The sequence below is a fragment of the Hyperolius riggenbachi genome, chromosome 9 (genome assembly GCF_040937935.1).
Source record: "Hyperolius riggenbachi isolate aHypRig1 chromosome 9, aHypRig1.pri, whole genome shotgun sequence".
Taxonomy (NCBI): Eukaryota; Metazoa; Chordata; class Amphibia; order Anura; family Hyperoliidae; genus Hyperolius; species Hyperolius riggenbachi.
Window position 1 is genome coordinate 216,020,098 of NC_090654.1, and position 19,440 is coordinate 216,039,537.

General features: G+C 44.6%; 1 protein-coding gene across 1 annotated transcript in view; it reads left to right on the plus strand.

Annotated features, from left to right (window-relative positions):
- PPP4R2 (protein phosphatase 4 regulatory subunit 2) overlaps positions 1–19,440 on the plus strand; it is a 75,963-nt gene that overhangs the window by 40,461 nt on the left and 16,062 nt on the right. Inside the window, exons 4-6 of the mRNA XM_068254946.1 lie at positions 5,146–5,239; positions 7,975–8,012; positions 16,114–16,188. Of these exons, the coding sequence (XP_068111047.1) occupies positions 5,146–5,239; positions 7,975–8,012; positions 16,114–16,188 (207 nt within the window). The remainder of the gene's footprint in view (positions 1–5,145; positions 5,240–7,974; positions 8,013–16,113; positions 16,189–19,440) is intronic.

Sequence of the window (19,440 nt, forward strand, 5' to 3'; positions counted from 1 at the left end):
TTAAATCGCAGGATGGAAAAACTGCAGTCCTTTACAGGGATTTTGTAGCCCTTTTTAAGGAATACTACTCTTCTCTCTATAATATTAGAGCTGAAGAATCCCCAGAGCTATGTATGGCTAGGAAACGCAAAATTATCTCATACCTTTATTAAAATTTGCCAAAACTGTCACAAGTTGAAAAAAAACTGTTAGATGAAGAAATAACGGAATATGAGATCTATATGGCCCTTAAAAAAAAAACCCACGGTAAAAAAAAAAACCCAGAGCCCAGATGGACTGCCAACTATCTATTATAAAACATATAGCCAAATTCTATTGTCGCCCCTACAGAAATACTTTAATTCCATCACGGAGCAGTGCCCTTTCTCTGTTTAAGCAGTAAGAGCTCATATTTCGGTTATACACAGAGGGAAAAGATGCTAATCTTTGTCAAAGCTATCGACCTATCTCCTTGCTCAATGGAGATATTAAACTTTTTGCTAAGGTGTTGGCTCTCCGTCTGGGCCCCTTACTACCTAAACTCATCAATCCAGATCAAGTGGGTTTTCTACCTGGGAGAGAGGCCAGGGATAATTCTACTAGAGCCCTTGCTCTGATCCACTCGGTCGGACTCCTTAAATTACCTGCATTTCTCTTATCCACTGACGCGGAGAAGGCGTTCGACAGAGTGGACTGGGACTTTATGAAAGCCACCCTAGACAAATTTGGAATAGGACCCAAGGCTCAATCATACATACGTGCCCTTTACTCACAGCCTACTGCAAAGGTCAGAGTCAATGGTATTCTTTCCGACCCTTTTCATATCAAAAATGGCACCCGCCAAGGATGTCCTCTTTCACCCCTCATTTTTGCACTGGTTCTAGAGCCATTTCTTCAATCTGTCAGAATGAACCCAGACATCACGGGCATCACCATAGGAGATATGCATAATAAGCTTGCAGCCTATGCAAACGACATTCTTTGCTTTTTAACTAACCCTCATATATCCATTCCTAACTTTCTAAAAGAAATGAAGATTTACGGTTCACTTTCTAATTTTAAAATAAATTGGAGCAAGTCCGAACCCTTAGATTTGATCCGACTTTCCAAAATATTAAAATCTATACAAGACTCCTTTCCCTTTAAATGGCAACCACGCTCCCTAAATATTTAGGCATCCATCTTTGCCCATCTTATACACAACATTTCTCTTATAATTTCCTTCCTATCTTGCGTACCATTGACTCTGACCCGACCAGGTTGTCCCCTCTGGGTATTACATGGCTAGGAAAGATAGCCACTCTTAAAATGAACGGTTTACCAAGAATACTCTTCTTCTTGCAAATGCTCCTGATTCATATTCCCAATTCATTCTTCCAGAAACTACTCTAAATTCTGAAATTTCATTTGGAAAAATCGGAAGAGTAGATTAAGTGCTGCGACACTGTATAGAAAAAAAGCATAAAGAAGGTCTTGGCTCTCCTAACCTGAAATTCTATTATTGGGCTACTCATCTAAACCGTGTCCTGGACTGGACTTTCTCGCTCTCTGAAAGAAAGTGGGTTAGACTGGAACAGATCTCTGCCTCTCACTCCCTGAAGAATCTAATCTGGATCCCAGAATCCAAAATCTCACGGTTGAAAATAGCTTATCCAGCAGTCTTCACAACCCTGAGAGTATGGCATTCCACAATTAAGAAATTATATGGCACAAAATTATTATCCCCTCATATGCCTCTTACTGGTTTACCCTCATTTCCCTCCGGGCCAGACTATTTTTACCAAATGGTCCTCAAATGCAGACAGTGTTTTAAGATTGTCTGAAGTACTTACCTCGACTCACACCCTACATTCCCTAGAGCATTTTAGAAATAAATCTGTAACCCTGCCATTTGACAGGTGGCATTGGAGACAACTCCATCACTTCATATCCTCACTACATATCTCAGGAGACTCGCTCAGCTCCCCCTCTCCCCTCTCTAAAATTTTCCTACAGGACACCAGACCTACCCATGGTATTTCACTTTTTTACGATATCATTCTGGATCAGTCCTATAAAGATTGTCCTCCTTTCCTGGATAAGTGGGAGGCAGAGATTGGATCTACCCTCTCGACAACGGAAAGGGACAAGGTTCTAGACTTAGTTCATGTCTCCTCTATAAGCTCTAAAATCTAAGAAGCTAATTATAAGCTAATATCCTGCTCTACTCTCTCTAAGTTTAGCCCTGAAGCATCTAACCTTTGCTGGAGAGAGTGTGGCGAAGTTGGGACATTGCTACATATATGGTGGACCTGCCCAGCCATTAAGATCTATTGGGAAAATGTCCTGGTGCTCATACAAAAAATAGCAATGTCTCTCTAGATAGAGACCCCTGGGTGCTCTTGTTTCATAAAACTAGTATGAGCTCCAGGAAATACAAAAAAAGTACTCCCATTCCTTCTTAATGCTGCCAAAGGTCCTATCCCACGATATTGGAGATCCACCCCTCTCTGAAAGAATGGTTCGTAGCTATAAATTCTGTTATGGAATATGAAGAGAGATCTCACCTACAGAAAAATTCCTTTGATAAACACTACCTTACTTGGGCCCTGTGGATAGACTTTCAGACTAAAGATGAGTATGTACAAATTATGAATACTCACAATGTAGCCCCTTAGACTCAGAGCTGATCTCCTCAACAGTTGCCCCTGGTACCCTTATAAGTAGTCACCCCCCCCCCCCCCCGCACTCTTAATATGTTAATTCTTTTGTATTTCCCACTCAGCCCTGCTTAAAGTCCATACTTAACTGCCAATTACATTGGAAGTTCCTGATGCAATGTTTACTATTCTTTTTGTTTTTATTATGTTAGGAACTAATATTTACTATGTGTATAGTATAAGATCGACAGTCATTTCATTACCAACCTCGATACAATGACTTTCTCATTTTTGTATATGTAATATGCTTCTATCTTAAAAGATCACTTCCACATGTCATGCTTGTTGAAAGTAACCACTTTTATATGTTACAAATGTTTTAATTGAATTTTGCACAATGAAATCTTTTGTTAAGGAAAAAAAAGGCCTAGATTGTCCTGAAAAAACAATATGTATAGCACTAAGATGGTATAAGTAATTAAAAAGGTACTGCTGTATGAAGGCAACACAGCTAAAGTGTCAAAAATGTCAGGAACCTTAAAGGCAGCCATACACTGGTCGATGTGCCATCAGATCGACCAGCTGACAGATCCCTATCTGATCGAATCTGATCAGAGAGGGATCGTATGGCTGCCTTTACTGCAAACAGATTGTGAATCGATTTCAGCCTGAAACCGATCACAATCTGTTCAGCTGCTCCTGCCGCCTGTCCTCCCCCCGCGCATACATTACCTGACGCTGGCTCCCGGGCATCTTCTCCACGCTGCACCGCTCTGTTCTTGCTCCATCTCGGCGCTTCCTGTGTCACTCCGTGACCAGGAAGTTCAAATAGAGCGCCCTCTATTTGAACTTCCTGGGTCACTGCAGTGACCCAGGAAGCGCCGGGATGGAGCGGGTGCAGCGCTGAGAAGATGCGGAGAAGACGCCCGGGAGCCCGCATCAGGTAATGTATTTTTCATCTGATCGGCCGCCGCTAGCGACGCGCACTTTACCCGTGGGCGATCGAGGGTAATTTCCCGCACGGCGCGATTGACGGACCGATCCGATTTCGGGAGGAAATCGGATCGTCGGCGGCGTTTACCGCGAACGATTGGCAGCAGATTCGATCCCAGGATCGAATCTGCTGTCGAAACGGCCGGGAATCGGGCCAGTGTATGGCCACCTTAAGGGGTAAAAACCTAGGAATGCGAGCTGGTTAATAATCCATTAAAATGATTGATTTTGTTGCTTTCTGAATGGCCATAAGCCATCTAACATTAACATTACTACAAGAAAAAGTAAACACAACAGAACCGGCACTGCAGCTGCTTGAGAATGGCGTGCTTGAAAGCTATAGATGGTTGCTAGAGGTTATAGTAACAGGTCATGCTTCAATTTGCGTGCTCAGACTTGGATTGCAGCAGAGTATAGTATGTAGAAAGCGAGAAGATAGTCGGCACATGCAAGCAAGATAGCATTAAAAAAGCTTTATTTCTGAGGCTTCATGCAGATTGCATAATGACAGAGTCCATAATAAAAATGGTCCTACCCGTTACTATGGTGGCTGTGGGGTGAGGTGGAAGCGGTGGGGGCCGCCTAACGACCGTTTCGCTCTCCTGAGCGTCTTCTGAGGCAATGCGCATTGCCTCAGAAGACGCTCAGGAGAGCGAAACTGTATTTGTCCAACTATCTGCCAAGCTTGTCGTTTAGACTTGATGTCTAAACGACCGGTCTGAACAACCAGTTGTTTGGAAAAAAATCAGACGTGTGTATGTACCTTTAGTGTCCACCTAATAGACATTCAAACAACAAGTCGTTTGATCAGTCATTTAAAGGGGAACTGAAGTAAGTGATATATTTGCTGCCATATTTATCTACTTTTAGAGAACACCAATTGCCTGGCTGTCCTGCTGATCTATTTGGCTATAATAGTGTCTGAATCACACCAGAAACCAGCATGCAGCTAATCTTGTCAGATCTGACAATGTCAGAAACACCCGATCTGCTGTGTCTAAAAGTATTAGAGGCAGGGGATCAGAGGATAGCCAGGCAACTAGTATTGCTTAGAAGTAAACATGGCAGCCTCCACGTCTCTCTCACTCCAGTTGCCCTGTAATTCATAAAGTAGTTTGTACACATGTACGGACCTAACTGTCGTTTGAACGACAGTCCAACATCGAACGTACACACGTCCAATTGTCGTTCAAACGACCGATTTGAACAAGTCGCTCGGAAAAATCAGACGTGTGTACGTACCTTTAGGCTACAGATACCAATTTAAAATCGGTTCATCCCAAGTTTGAGGTTGTTAACTTTTTATTATTCTCTAAAGACAAACCTATACCTTTGTTTACATTGAGTAAAGTTGTTCTTTGAAGTACATGGTCAGGAATCCCTTTTCAAACCACTTTGTGTAGCACAGGCTTCTAAAGCCCATACAAGTCACGTGTTAGAAATGAGAATCTAAATACATTAATTTTAAAACCATTGTATGGATTGACAACCAATATTGTATCTAACTGGATGTTGCTGCCTTTATTCACTGCAGGACACCATTCACTATTCAGCGGCTCTGTGAGCTAGTCACCGACCCTCGGAGGAATTACACTGGCACAGAAAAGTTTCTTAGAGGAGTGGAAAAGGTAGGTTTTAATGTCTTAATCATTTTTCTGATGTATACAAAAGACAAACTTTAGGTAGCGGACTACTTTCCTGCAGTCATGGGACATTTTACCAGTTTTTAGAATCGTCTCGCTGTCAATAATGCAGTTACACCATCCACAAAATGCAGATGCAATACTGCATAGACTTTCTCCATTCACCCCGTGCTGGTTGTCATGAATATCTGGTGCTCCCACAATTTCGGGACAGAAAGTATCCGTCCTAAGCTTTAGATAAGCGGTTTGATGCATAGTATGAACTGTTTGTTCAGCATTTATTGGCAGTTTCAGACAACCTCAATTTCAAGCAATTTCAAGTTTTCAGGATCCGTTAATCCTGTAAGCCATGTTGTGACTGACCGAGGAAAGAATATCAGAGTGGAGTAGCAGACAATAAAGCAAATGCATGCCTGGTTACCCAGAGACTAAAGAAGTATTGTAGCAATTCTTAAAATTGGATCTAAAATGTTAAAAGCTTGTTTGTGGGTGTTCTAAAATGGTTAGGTGGTAGGTGTAAGTGCATAAAGCTAGAGTTCAGCCTCCACGGGATACTTTGCATTACCCAACTATTATCTATAGTCTGCCTATTGATATCTTACTAAAGGTGCATACACACGTCGGATTTTTCCAAATGACCGGTCGTTTGTACGTCAAATCGGGCGTGTGTACAGTCTTTCGTTCACCTGACAAGACTGGTTTTGACGGATCTACTTGGCGGATTGTTCAAATTCAGTCTAATCAGGTGAACGTCAAATCCAGTCTTATCAGGTGAAGGACCGACCGTATACACCCCCGATTTGATGTTCAAACGTCCAAACGACTGGTTGTTTGGAAAAATCCGCCGTGTGTACGAGCTTTTAGGGCTCATTCACACTACAAGCGCTTTTTGAGCCTCATCTACACGGTACAATTTTCCGTCAGATCGGATCTATTAGATGGATCGGTCCATTCGGATTGCGTTACATTTTGCAATAGATTTTGGGTACTGATCAAGGCAAAATCTATTGCAAAATTGATCTGAAACAATTTTGACATCTACACACAGTGCAATTTCTTGTTCTATCTAATAGATCCGTCTGGTGGAAAATTGTACCGTGTAGCTGAGGCTTTGGATTTTTTTAAGCGATTTTTCAAAAGTGCCCTAAATGCGCTTACACTATGCTTCCCACTGAGATAGTTCTCATTGGGGCATTCCGTTTGCTGTCCGCTGACAAAAGCGGTGCCTGTACCATTTTTGAGGGTATTCTGCCTCAAAAAAAAAGTATAGGAAAAACGCAAAGTGCTCATAAAATCGCTTTGTACAGCAATTGTTTGCATTTTTAAGAATAAATTCATTGTATTTACTAGGGCTGAACGATTTTCGTTTTTTAAACCGAAATCTCGATCAGCGGCAAGACTTTCTTGAGATCGTCAGTGTGGGCGGTTTTCCATGCCGCCGCTGATGCCTTCTCTGCTCCAGCTCCCAGCCCCCTGCGCCACAAAGTCCCAATCCGCATCGCCGCTGGGAGAAGAGAGCGGTGCCGCTGGTCACGTGGAGAGGAGAGCGGCGCCGTTGGTCACATGATGCTGCGCCGCTGGTCACGTGAAGCCGGCAAAGACGCTTTGCAGCTCCATGCGCACTCAAGGCGTTTGGAGGAGAGCCTTCTGCAAACAGATGCGTAGAGTACCGTCCGCCCCCTCACTCCCGAGCTGCAAACACCCTGGGGGCCAAGGGAGCCACAGGCTAACAGTCAATCACGCACCAGCTGCTGGGGGGTCCTGTGCTGGACAGGTGTCATGTGGGGGGGGGGGGGGGTTGTGTCATATGCTGGTGGACAATTGTGTCATGGGGGAGGGGGAAGAGTCGTGCAGGGGGACAGTTGTCATGTGCTGTGGGGGGGGGGGGGGGAGTAGTGTTGGGGAACAAGTGTCATGTTCTGGGGTACAGGTGTCATGTGGTTGGGGGGGGGGGGGAGAGCCATGCTGGGGACAGGTGTGTCGTGCTGGTAGGGATCGTGCTGGGGGACAGGTGTGTTATGTGCTGGGGGAAAAGTGTGTTGTGCAGGGGGACAGCATGGAAATGCAGCGAGGTGGATTGGGACTTTCTGGAGGAGGGGGCTGGGAGTTGAAGTAGGTACCAGCAGCGTTGAGGGGGAGACCAACTATCTATCTGGCTAACCTGTACTGCAGCACTTATACTGGTTTACCTATACTGGGGCACCTAAAGCTGGTTAAACTATACTGGGGGCACCTATACTGGGCTTTATCTATATTGGGGCTACTTGTACTCACCATCCATGTGCTAATCCATCGTTTTCCCAAAATCGTGAAGAGAAATCGTAATTTTTTACAGAAATCGTGCAATTCAATCTTTTCCTAAAATCATTCAGGCCTAGTATTTACTCTCTTTCTGGTTCAAAGAGTTCACTAGTTGACTTGCGTTGGGAGTGAATTACAAAGCTGCTTGGGAAAAGCGCTTTTAACAAAAACGCAGCGCCTACCCATGCGCTGAGAAGCGCAAAACAAAAACACGTCAAATGCCCAGCGCAAATGGGCACTCTATCGGAACGCAATGGGAACGAGGCCTTAGACCTACAAGCACTATGTCCTGTGCTATGGAGAGGGATGACTGGAGCAATATTCTTCGTGTTCTAAAGAGAAATGCAAATGAACCTGCTTTTATCTGTGTCTATATACAATTAAACTATATGCTACATTGGTTTTCTCTCTTTTTGCAGAATGTCATGGTTGTCAGCTGTGTGTATCCTACTTCTGAGTAAGTTTTAATGCAGACTTTTTAATTTTGATATTTTGTTTTATTTGGCCAGAGTTAACTAAAAATATCTGATATATATGATACGTAAAGGGAACCTAAACTGAGGAGGATATGGGTTTTTCCTTTTTAAAATACCAGTTGCCTAACTCTCCTGCTGATCCTGTGTCTCTAAAGCCTGCTCTACACCATGCAATAGCATGTTCAACCTTACTTGCGATCGATCATCGGGTTCGACAGTAGAATCGGTGATCTGATCGACCGCGGCATAAAAAAGCATCCCAACATATGTGATTTCTCTTTCGATTCCGATCATTTCCGATCACACGGCTGTCCAGGGCTATAGGCAGCTTGTCAGCAATTGCGTTAGATTGATCGATCGCAAAGTAAACCCAGCAACAAACTATTCGAATGCAGCAGTTGCATTCGAGATCTACGAGATAAAATCCAACCTGTCCGATCCGATTGCATTCGAGAATCCGATCTCATGCGACCGAAAAATCGACTGAAAACCTACAATGTTGCTTATTTGGCACCTTCGATTGCGTCAAATTCAATTGGATTTATCGATTGCATGTGCAATCGAAGACTACTATTGCATGGTGCAGAGGGGGGCTTAACCACTTGAGGACCACAGTCTTTCTACCCCTTAAGGACCGGCCACTTTTTTCCATTCAGACCACTGCAGCTTTCACGGTTTATTGCTCGCTCATACAACCTACCACCTAAATGATTTTTGGCTCCTTTTCTTGTCACTAATAAAGCTTTCTTTTGGTGCTATTTGATTGCTCCTGCGATTTTTACTTTTTATTATATTCATCAAAAAAGACATGAATTTTGGCAAAAAAATGATTTTTTTAACTTTCTGTGCTGACAATTTTCAAATAAAGTAAAATTTCTGTATACATGCAGCACGAAAAATGTGGACAAACATGTTTTTGATAAAAAAAAAACCATTCAGTGTATATTTATTGGTTTGGGTAAAAGTTATAGCGTTTACAAACTATGGTGCAAAAAGTGAATTTTGCCATTTTCAAGCATCTATGACTTTTCTGACCCCCTGTTATGTTTCATGAGGGGCTAGAATTCCAGGATAGTATAAATACCCCCCAAATGACCCCATTTTGGAAAGAAGACATCCCAAAGTATTCACTGAGAGGCATAGTGAGTTCATAGAAGATATTATTTTTTGTCACAAGTAAGCGGAAAATGACACTTTGTGACAAAAAAAAAGAAAAAAAAAAAGAATCCATTTCTTCTAACTTGCGACAAAAAAAAAATGAAATCTGCCACGGACTCACCATGCCCCTCTCTGAATACCTTGAAGTGTCTACTTTCCAAAATGGGGTCATTTGTGGGGTGTGTTTACTGTCCTCGCATTTTGGGGGGTGCTAATTTGTAAGCACCCCTGTAAAGCCTAAAGGTGCTCATTGGACTTTGGGCCCCTTAGCGCAGTTAGGCTGCAAAAAAGTGCCACACATGTGGTATTGCTGTACTCAAGAGAAGTAGTAGAATGTGTTTTGGGGTGTATTTTTACACATACCCATGCTGGGTGGGAGAAATATCTCTGTAAATGACAATTTTTTCATTTTTTTTACACACAATTGTCCATTTACAGAGTTATTTCTCCCACCCAGCATGGGTATGTGTAAAAATACACCCCAAAACACATTGTACTACTTCTCCCGAGTACGGCGATACCACATGTGTGGCACTTTTTTGCACCCTAACTGCGCTAAAGGGCCCAAAGTCCAATGAGTACCTTTAGGATTTCACAGGTCATTTTGCGAAATTTGATTTCCAGACTACTCCTCACGGTTTAGGGCCCCTAAAATGCCAGTTCAGTATAGGAACCCCACAAATGACCCCATTTTAGAAAGAAGACACCCCAAGGTATTCCGTTAGGAGTATGGTGAGTTCATAGAAGATTTTATTTTTTGTCACAAGTTAGTGGAAAATGACACTTTGTGAAAAAAACAATAAAAATCAATTTTCCGCTAACTTTTGACAAAAAATAAAATCTTCTATGAACTCACCATACTCCTAACGGAATACCTTGGGGTGTCTTCTTTCTAAAATGGGGTCATTTGTGGGGTTCCTATACTGCCCTGGCATTTTAGGGGCCCTAAACCGTGAGGAGTAGTCTTGAAACCAAATGTCGCAAAATGACCTGTGAAATCCTAAAGGTACTCATTGGACTTTGGGCCCCTTAGCGTACTTAGGGTGTAAAAAAGTGCCACACATGTGGTACCGCCGTACTCAGGAGAAGTAGTATGTGTTTTGGGGTGTATTTTTACACATACCCATGCTGGGTGGGAGAAATTTCTATGTAAATGGTCAATTGTTTGATTTGTTTTACACACAATTGACCATTTACATAGAAATTTCTCCCACCCAGCATGGGTATGTGTAAAAATACACCCCAAAACACATTATACTACTTTTCCTGAGTACGGTGGTACCACATGTGTGACACTTTTTTGCAGCCTAGGTGCGCTAAGGGGCCCAACGTCCTATTCACGGGTCATTTTGAGGCATTTGTTTTCTAGACTACTCCTCGCGGTTTAGGGCCCCTAAAATGCCAGGGCAGTATAGGAACCCCACAAGTGACCCCATTTTAGAAAGAAGACACCCCAAGGTATTCCGTTAGGTGTATGGCGAGTTCATAGAAGATTTTATTTTTTGTCACAAGTTAGTGAAAAATGACACTTTGTGAAAAAAAACCAATAAAAATCAATTTCCGCTAACTTTTGACAAAAAATAAAATCTTCTATGAACTCGTCATACACCTAACAGAATACCTTGGGGTGTCTTTTTTTCTAAAATGGGGTCACTTGTGGGGTTCCTATACCGCCCTGGCATTTTACGGGCCCAAAACCGTGAGTAGTCTGGAAACCAAATGTCTCAAAATGACTGTTCAGGGGTATAAGCATCTGCAAATTTTGATGACAGGTGGTCTATGAGGGGGCGAATTTTGTGGAACCGGTCATAAGCAGGGTGGCCTTTTAGATGACAGGTTGTATTGGGCCTGATCTGATGGATAGGAGTGCTAGGGGGGTGACAGGAGGTGATTGATGGGTGTCTCAGGGGGTGGTTAGAGGGAAAAATAGATGCAATCAATGCACTGGGGAGGTGATCGGAAGGGAGTCTGAGGGGGATCTGAGGGTTTGGCCGAGTGATCAGGAGCCCACACGGGGCAAATTAGGGCCTGATCTGATGGGTAGGTGTGCTAGGGGGTGACAGGAGGTGATTGATGGGTGTCTCAAGGTGTGATTAGAGGTGGGAATAGATGCAAGCAATGCACTGGCGAGGTGATCAGGGCTGGGGTCTGAGGGCATTCTGAGGGTGTGGGCGGGTGATTGAGTGCCTTAGGGGCAGATAGGGGTCTAATCTGATAGGTAGCAGTGACAGGGGGTGATTGATGGGTAATTAGTGGGTGTTTAGGGTAGAGAACAGATGTGAACACTGCACTTGGGAGGTGATCGGACGTCGGATCTGCGGGCGATCTATTGGTGTGGGTGGGTGATCAGATTGCCCGCAAGGGGCAGGTTAGGGGCTGATTGATGGGTGGCAGTGACAGCGGGTGATTGATGGGTGGCAGTGACAGGGGGTGATTGATGGGTGATTGATAGGTGATTGACAGGTGATCAGTGGGTTATTACAGGGAAGGACAGATGTAAATAATGCCCTGGCGAATTGGTAAGGGGGGGTCTGAGGGCAATCTGAGCGTGTAGGCGGGTGATTGGGTGCCCGCAAGGGGCAGATTAGGGTCTGATCTGATGGGTAACAGTGACAGGTGGTGATAGGGGGTGATTGATGGGTAATTAGTGGGTGTTTAGAGGAGAGAATAGATGGAAACACTGCGCTTGGGTGGTGATCTGATGTCGGATCTGCGGGCGATCTATTGGTGTGGGTGGGTGATCAGTTTGCCCGCAAGGGGCAGGTTAGGGGCTGATTGATGGGTGGCAGTGACAGGGGTGATTGATGGGTGATTGACAGGTGATCAGTGGGTTATTACAGGGAAGGACAGATGTAAATAATGCCCTGGCGAATTGATAAGGGGGGGTCTGAGGGCAATCTGAGCGTGTAGGCGGGTGATTGGGTGCCCGCAAGGGGCAGATTAGGGTCTGATCTGATGGGTAACAGTGACAGGTGGTGATAGGGGGTGATTGATGGGTAATTAGTGGGTGTTTAGAGGAGAGAATAGATGGAAACACTGCGCTTGGGTGGTGATCTGATGTCGGATCTGCGGGCGATCTATTGGTGTGGGTGGGTGATCAGTTTGCCCGCAAGGGGCAGGTTAGGGGCTGATTGTTGGGTGGCAGTGACAGGGGGTGATTGATGGGTGATAGGTGATTGGCAGGTGATTGACAGGTGATCAGTGGGTTATTACAGGGAAGGACAGATGTAATTAATGCACTGGTGAATTGATAAGGGGGGGGGGGGGGTCTGAGGGCAATCTGAGCGTGTGGGCGGGTGATTGGGTGCCCGCAAGGGGCAGATTAGGGTCTGATCTGATAGGTAAAAGTGACAGATGGTGATAGGGGGTGATTGATGGGTAATTAGTGGGTGTTTAGAGAAGATAACAGATGTAAACAATACATTTGGGAGGTAATCTGACGGCGGGTTTGCGGGCGATCTAATGGTGTGGGTGGGTGATCAGATTGCCCGCAAGGGGCAGGTTAGGGGCTGATTGATGGGTGGCAGTGACAGGGGGTGATTGATGGGTGATAGGTGATTGGCAGGTGATTGACAGGTGATCAGTGGGTTATTACAGGGAAGAACAGATGTAATTAATGCACTGGCGAATTGATAAGGGGGGGTCAGAGGGCAATCTGAGCGTGTTGGCGGGTGATTGGGTGCCCGCAAGGGGCAGATTAGGGTCTGATCTGATAGGTAAAAGTGACAGGTGGTGATAGGGGGTGATTGATGGGTGATTGATGGGTAATTAGTGGGTGTTTAGAGGAGAGAATAGATGTAAACAATGGATTTGGGAGGTGATCTGATGTCGGATCTGCGGGCGATCTATTGGTGTGGGTGGGTGATCAGATTGCCCGCAAGGGGCAGGTTAGGGGCTGATTGTTGGGTGGCAGTGACAGGGGGTGATTGATGGGTGATTGATGGGTGATTGACGGGTGATTGACAGGTTATCAGGGAAGATAGATGCATACAGTACACGGGGGGGGGGGGGGGCCTGGGGAGAATCTGAGGGGTGGGGGGGTGATCAGGAGGGGGCAGGGGGGGGGGGGGATAAAAAAAAAATAGCGTTGACAGATAGTGACAGGGAGTGATTGATGGGTTATTAGGGGGGTGATTGGGTGCAAACAGGGGTCTGGGGGGTGGGCAGGGGGGGGTCTGAGGGGTGCTGTGGGCGATCAGTGGGCGGGGGGGGCAGATCAGTGTGTTTGGGTGCAGACTAGGGTGGCTGCAGCCTGCCCTGGTGGTCCCTCGGACACTGGGACCACCAGGGCAGGAGGCAGCCTGTATAATACACTTTGTATACATTACAAAGTGTATTATACACTTTGTAGCGGCGATCGCGGGGTTAACATCCCGCCGGCGCTTCCGTATGGCCGGCGGGATGTTACGGCGGGTGGGCGGAGCCAGTTGCCGGGGGAAGCGCGCGTCATCAATGACGCGATCGCTCCCCCGGCATGCCTAAAGGACGCGCCGCCTGAAGGCGTATTGCGGTCCTTTAGGCGTCCACTTTGCCGCCGCCCATGGGCTGTAGGCGGTCGGCAAGTGGTTAATACTTTTATCCATAGACCCTGAACAAACATGCAGATCAGGTGCTCTGAAGTCAGACTGGATTAGCTGCATGCTTGTTTCAGGTTTGTGATTCAGCCGCTACTGCAGCCAAAGTGATCAGCAGGACTGCCAGACAACTAGTACTGTTTAAAAGGAAACATCCATATCTTGCTCAGTTAAGGTTCCCTTTGAAAAAGGTACTTAAATAATTGTGTGCTGGGACAGAAGTTGCCGCAATTACTTGGTCTTTATCCCAAGTCCTCTTACCTTCTGCACTGTACATGACATATCACTGTGTAGCAGCGTCTCCCTGTAGGCTCCCAATGCATTTCATGTGACATCAAGAGCCTGCTAGGACCCACTGCCGCCTGGTGATAGAAGCACAGTGTGAGAAGATGATCTGGCGATGCCATCTATTCCTTCTTTAGGGGACACTGCTCAATGCCAGATTGCTTCATTGCAACTGGGATATCCTTGGAACGGTCAAAAACCTTTAGCTTAAAATAAATCTATGCTTAAAATCAAGCGCTTCCAACTGTTGTATGCTCCTCTAAACATAGATGGGTGATCTACAAATATTGAGGGCTGATTCCATGAGTTTAGCGTTGCTCTGCATGTCTTTAACTTTCAGAGCTGTGTGTGGCATGTCCCTCTTCTCCTACCGTAGCTTACACCATGGAATATACCGCAGCCATCACTAGAGAGCTCATACTGCACAACTGCAGTAACCATGTGGCATGCTGAACTGCGAGAGGAGTGTTTACACTAGATATCCACACTTTCACATGGAAATGTACTACCCATTTTTCCCCAACTTAAAGTGAACCAGAGACGAAGCACCCTCATGTATTTTACCATATATATCAGTAGGAACATTAGAGAAAACACCTACCCTGCTGTCTGTTTCATTTTTAACTGTTCAGCTTGCTTCTAATCAGCCCTGATAAAATCCCCGACAGCATTCAGTCTGGCTTTGCTATAATGACTCGGCTATAATGATTCCTGAGCAGAGCCACAAGAGGGCAGGCTTGGGCTTGAAAAGACACCAGAGAACACACTCGGCTATAATAATTTCTGAGCAAAGCCAGACTGAATGCTCAGTTGAGGATTTTATCATGCCTGATAAGAAGCAAGCTGAACAGTTAAAAACGAAACAGAGCAGGGTGTTTTCTCTAATGTCCCCACTGATATATATGGTAAAATACATGAGGTTGCATTGTCTCTGGTTCACTTTAAATCTAATATAATAAAAACAACAACATATAATGGATTAAGGTTTCAGCCAATTTTATTAGTTTAAATTAACTCCATATTATTTAAATCACAGCATTCATTGGCAAATATAAACCAAAATAATTATAAGACAAACCACAACCACTGGTAAGAACACTCCAAATAGCTTTTGGTATCTGCCAAATACCACCCATACCTGGGTGCCATTATCATTGCCTTCACCTACTGATAGGCAACACACCCCTCAATATAGATAAAGCCAGTGACAGGGAGGGTGGGCGGTCAACTCTGGTACAGGAGTCAGTGACGACACCTACCTGCTTCCTCTTTATAAAGGCTTCAGACCCGGCTCCATTGGCTGCTTTGGCATGCCTGCCAAAGTGGGAACTCCACCTGCCAATCTTTCACCCCAGATACTGGGGGAGAGCCACTTCACCTAGAGACAGCACCTGGCAGGTAATTAGCCACCCCCCCCCCCCTCCAAGGGTCGGCATTCCCCTGTAAGCTTCCTTGTTGGGGCCTTTCCATTACTGGTAGGTACTTGCTGTAGCCCTTGGATAATCAGGTGAGCAGACCCTGCATGTATTGAGTAGAAGAGGGATATATGGAGCATTTTTGAAAAGCCCAAGCTGGTTGGATTGTTTCTAGAAAAATCTAGATTACTCCTCTACAAGTATCTGGTGCTGATGATGAACAGGATACGGTATAGATGTTTTATCATTTATATAGTGCTCTAATCCTCCATGGTGCTGTGCAAAGAGACACAAAACTGGCTACATAACACCACAGAGCTGGAAAATAACCAAATGGAGAGAACGCTGCCCTTGTGAGGTTACAGTCTAAATTATAATGCAGGAAGACTTCATATAGTGTGTATATTGTGCAAAGTGTTTTTTTTTGTGTGTGATGAAGTGGCAGATTTGCTAAACTATACGAATATATCTGTAGCATTACACAGGAAACTACAGTTCATCCATTTAACATTTAATAACATTGAATGGTATGGGTAATCGAGTTCCTTCATGTAAAAGTTTTGCATCTGTGTATTGAAGTTGTTTGATCATTTTTCTTTGCTGTACGTTGCATAATCTTGTGTTGTAAAAATCACATGCTGTTTTTGTAGGAAAAACAATTCAACCAGCATAAACCGAATGAATGGAGTGATGTTCCCTGGAAATTCCCAGAATTACACTGACAGGTAGGTGACCAGCACTGGCGGTATCTCTGCGTGTACTACAGGTATTGGAAGTTGATTAGAAGGCTGCCACGTTGTTGTTCTGTAGAATGAATGTGCCTTGACACCCATGATCACATATTGGATGGAGCCATTTCTGCTCTGCGTTGAGCTTATACCGGCCTTGTCTCAGGAGAAACAGTAGAAACGTGTAGCCATACAATGCTTTCCCACTGAAATGTAGACCTGAGGCGAAACAAAGCTCTTGGCTATCATGTCTTTTGGCTTCAAATATATGGGTTTAAAGTCCAATCTACACGATACGATTCTATTTACGATCCGATTAAATCCGACATGTCCGATGCAAAACAATGGCAAATCAAATTGAATCGAATCCCGATCGGACATGTCGGATTTAATCGGATAGTAATTAGAATCGTAATCGAATCGCACAAAGAATCGTATCGTGTAGATATGGCTTAAAGCAAGTCAATCAGATTGCAGATCACAATTTAAAGGGACTTTAAAGGACAACTGTAAGGAGAGGGATATGGAGGATGCCATATTTATTTCCTCTTAAACCATACCAGTTGCCTGGCTCCTCTGCCTCTAATACTTTTTTAGCCACTTTGAGCTCCTGATGAAGTGGTCACGTGGACCATGCCACGTGTGGCGCGTTCCTGTACCTGGATCTATCGCTGCCTCACTTCCTTACATTTGGAGACGCTTACCGGTGTAGTATTTATTTACTGTGGTCTATCTATTTGTATATCTCATACCTATGCACTTTATTAGCACTGACCTCACTGTGAGCATATGTTTTCTGCTTTCCTATTATCACGTATCCATTCATATATATTCTCTCTGTGTGCACTGCACCCCATGACTATCAGGCATTTGTCATTACATTTTTAGACCCGGTCTCCATCTCACACTTGGGGCTCATTTGAACCTCAAACTTAGTATATAGGCAGCGCAGGCTAACCACTCATTGTTTAGAGGGGTGATGTTTTTGGAATATTGTTTGACATTATCATGTGTTTAAACAACATTGTCCAGTTTTTAATTGATTTTATTTGTGTTTTTGCTGCTCTTCAATAAATTACCATTTGTATATTTCTACATGGTGGTCCAGTGTTTATATACAGGTTGCTTTTCTTTGTTGGTCACTAATACTTTTAGCCTTATACCCTGAACAAGCATGCAGATCAGGCGTTTCTGACATTATTGACAAGATTAAGCTGCATGCTTGTTTGTGGTGCTATTCAAACACTGCTGGAGCCAAATAGATTGCCAGGGCTGCCAGGCAACTGGTATTGTTCAAAAAGAAATAAATGTGGCAGCCTCCATATTCTTCTCACTTCAGTTGTCCTTTTAATTAGTGACAGGGCTGCATAAGTTAGAATTGGAGTCTTAGTTAGCACCCCCTCTCTACATTGTAAGTAGATCTTAAACAGTTATTAAATCCGTGCATAATTTATACAGCGTACAGAAATTGGCAAAATCCTTGCTGCCTGCGTGACTATTGTACACAGCTGCGTTGCTAGGATCCTAGAAGACCTGGGCCACCCTTGGTAACCAGAAAGGATCCAATAAAGCTGTGTACTCTCCACCTGACGGGTCCAGTGACACCCACTTGACAATGGTCATTAGTGACCTCTCTTCCTGCCGGTGTGTTAAAGCGGATCAGAGATGAAAAACGAACTATAACAAGTAACTTGTCTATATATCTTATCTAAAGTTTAGATAGCTTACACAGCAAATCTGGCTGCATACAGCTTCAACAATTTATGAGGATGTATTCCTGTGATATGAGTGGCCATGTTCTGTTTGTGATCATTACACAGGTAATCTGCAACTGCATCTCCACCCCTCAGCCTGTGAAAAATTCACTCCCCCCTCCCCTCTGCCTCTGAAATCTCTGACTAGTAACCTCCTCCTCCTGCCCTGACTGAGCTCCCATAAGCCCTTGCTACATGGGTCTGAGTGCCTTGGCGGTTTGGAGAAGCTGTGGGTGGGGCTTGTTTAGTTTATTGGGAATTAAAGTATTAAAACAAAAAAAAAGTATTTGGCTTGAGGAATGCCCTATAAACTATATGTAAGGAACACAATTATGCAATGAATAAAAGTTCATCTAGGATCCACTTTAGTGCGAGGTCACGTGGCGTTACATGGCGGGCGTATATGAGACTTCAAGTGACCACGGTACTTTGTATGGGAGTGGTTGGGGATCTTAAATATCCAATCTGCCGGGATGGTTGTTGCCGCACGACGCTAAGTGATGATCGTGCGGTCGTGCACCTGTACCCACATCGCGGAAACCACCGCTCAAAAAATTGCTCATCGGGAAAATCGCAATGTGGTTACAGAGCTTAACCTCCCTGGCGGTAAGCCTGTGCTGAGCACGAGCTATGCCGCGCAGGAGGATTTCTCAGGCCCTGCTGGGCTGATTTGCATAATTTTTTATTTATTTTTTTTTTTTTGCAGCACGCATCTAGCACCTTGCTAGCTGCGTGTGCACTCTGATTGCTGCTACTCTGCGCTGATTGTCCGCCGCGCTGCCCCCCAGACCCCGTGCACTGCCTGGCCAATCAGTGCCAGGCAGCGCTGAGGGGTAGATCCGGACTCCCGATGACGTCATGCCTCCCGTCGCCATGGCGACGGGGGAAGCCCTCCAGGAAATCCCGTTCCTTGAACGGGATTTCCTGATCGGAGATCGCTGGAGGCGATCGAAGAGGGGTGGGGGGATGCTGCTGCACAGCGGCCATCATGTAACGAGCCCTGGGCTCGCTACATGATTTTTAAAAAAAACTTTAACTGCTGCCCCCTGGCGGTTTTTTATAGACTGCCAGGGGGGTTAAGAAGCACCATGCTTGAACTTTAATTTAGTAATTGGAGTAAAAATAATCTCATTGTGGAGCCTCATTCTGATATTAATCGGTGCTTGCACAGTTTGGTAATCAAATGTTTGCATTGATCAGTTTTCACTATGTATTTAGAAATTATGTAGTGCCAACATCTTCCGCAGTGCTTTTATAGTGTGTGTGTATATGTATAAGTATTTGGCCCCCTTGAAGTTTTCCACATTTTGTCATATTACTGCCACAAACATGAATCCATTTAACCTCCCTAGCGGTATGGACAGAAATGTCCGTCCATAAAAACATGCTGTGAACAGTAAAAACGTGCATACACATCAATACTCTCCTGCACTGTATACTAAACCCTTGCTTGACACATTTTGGCAAGTTACAGGAAAAATAAAAGTTTTAAAAA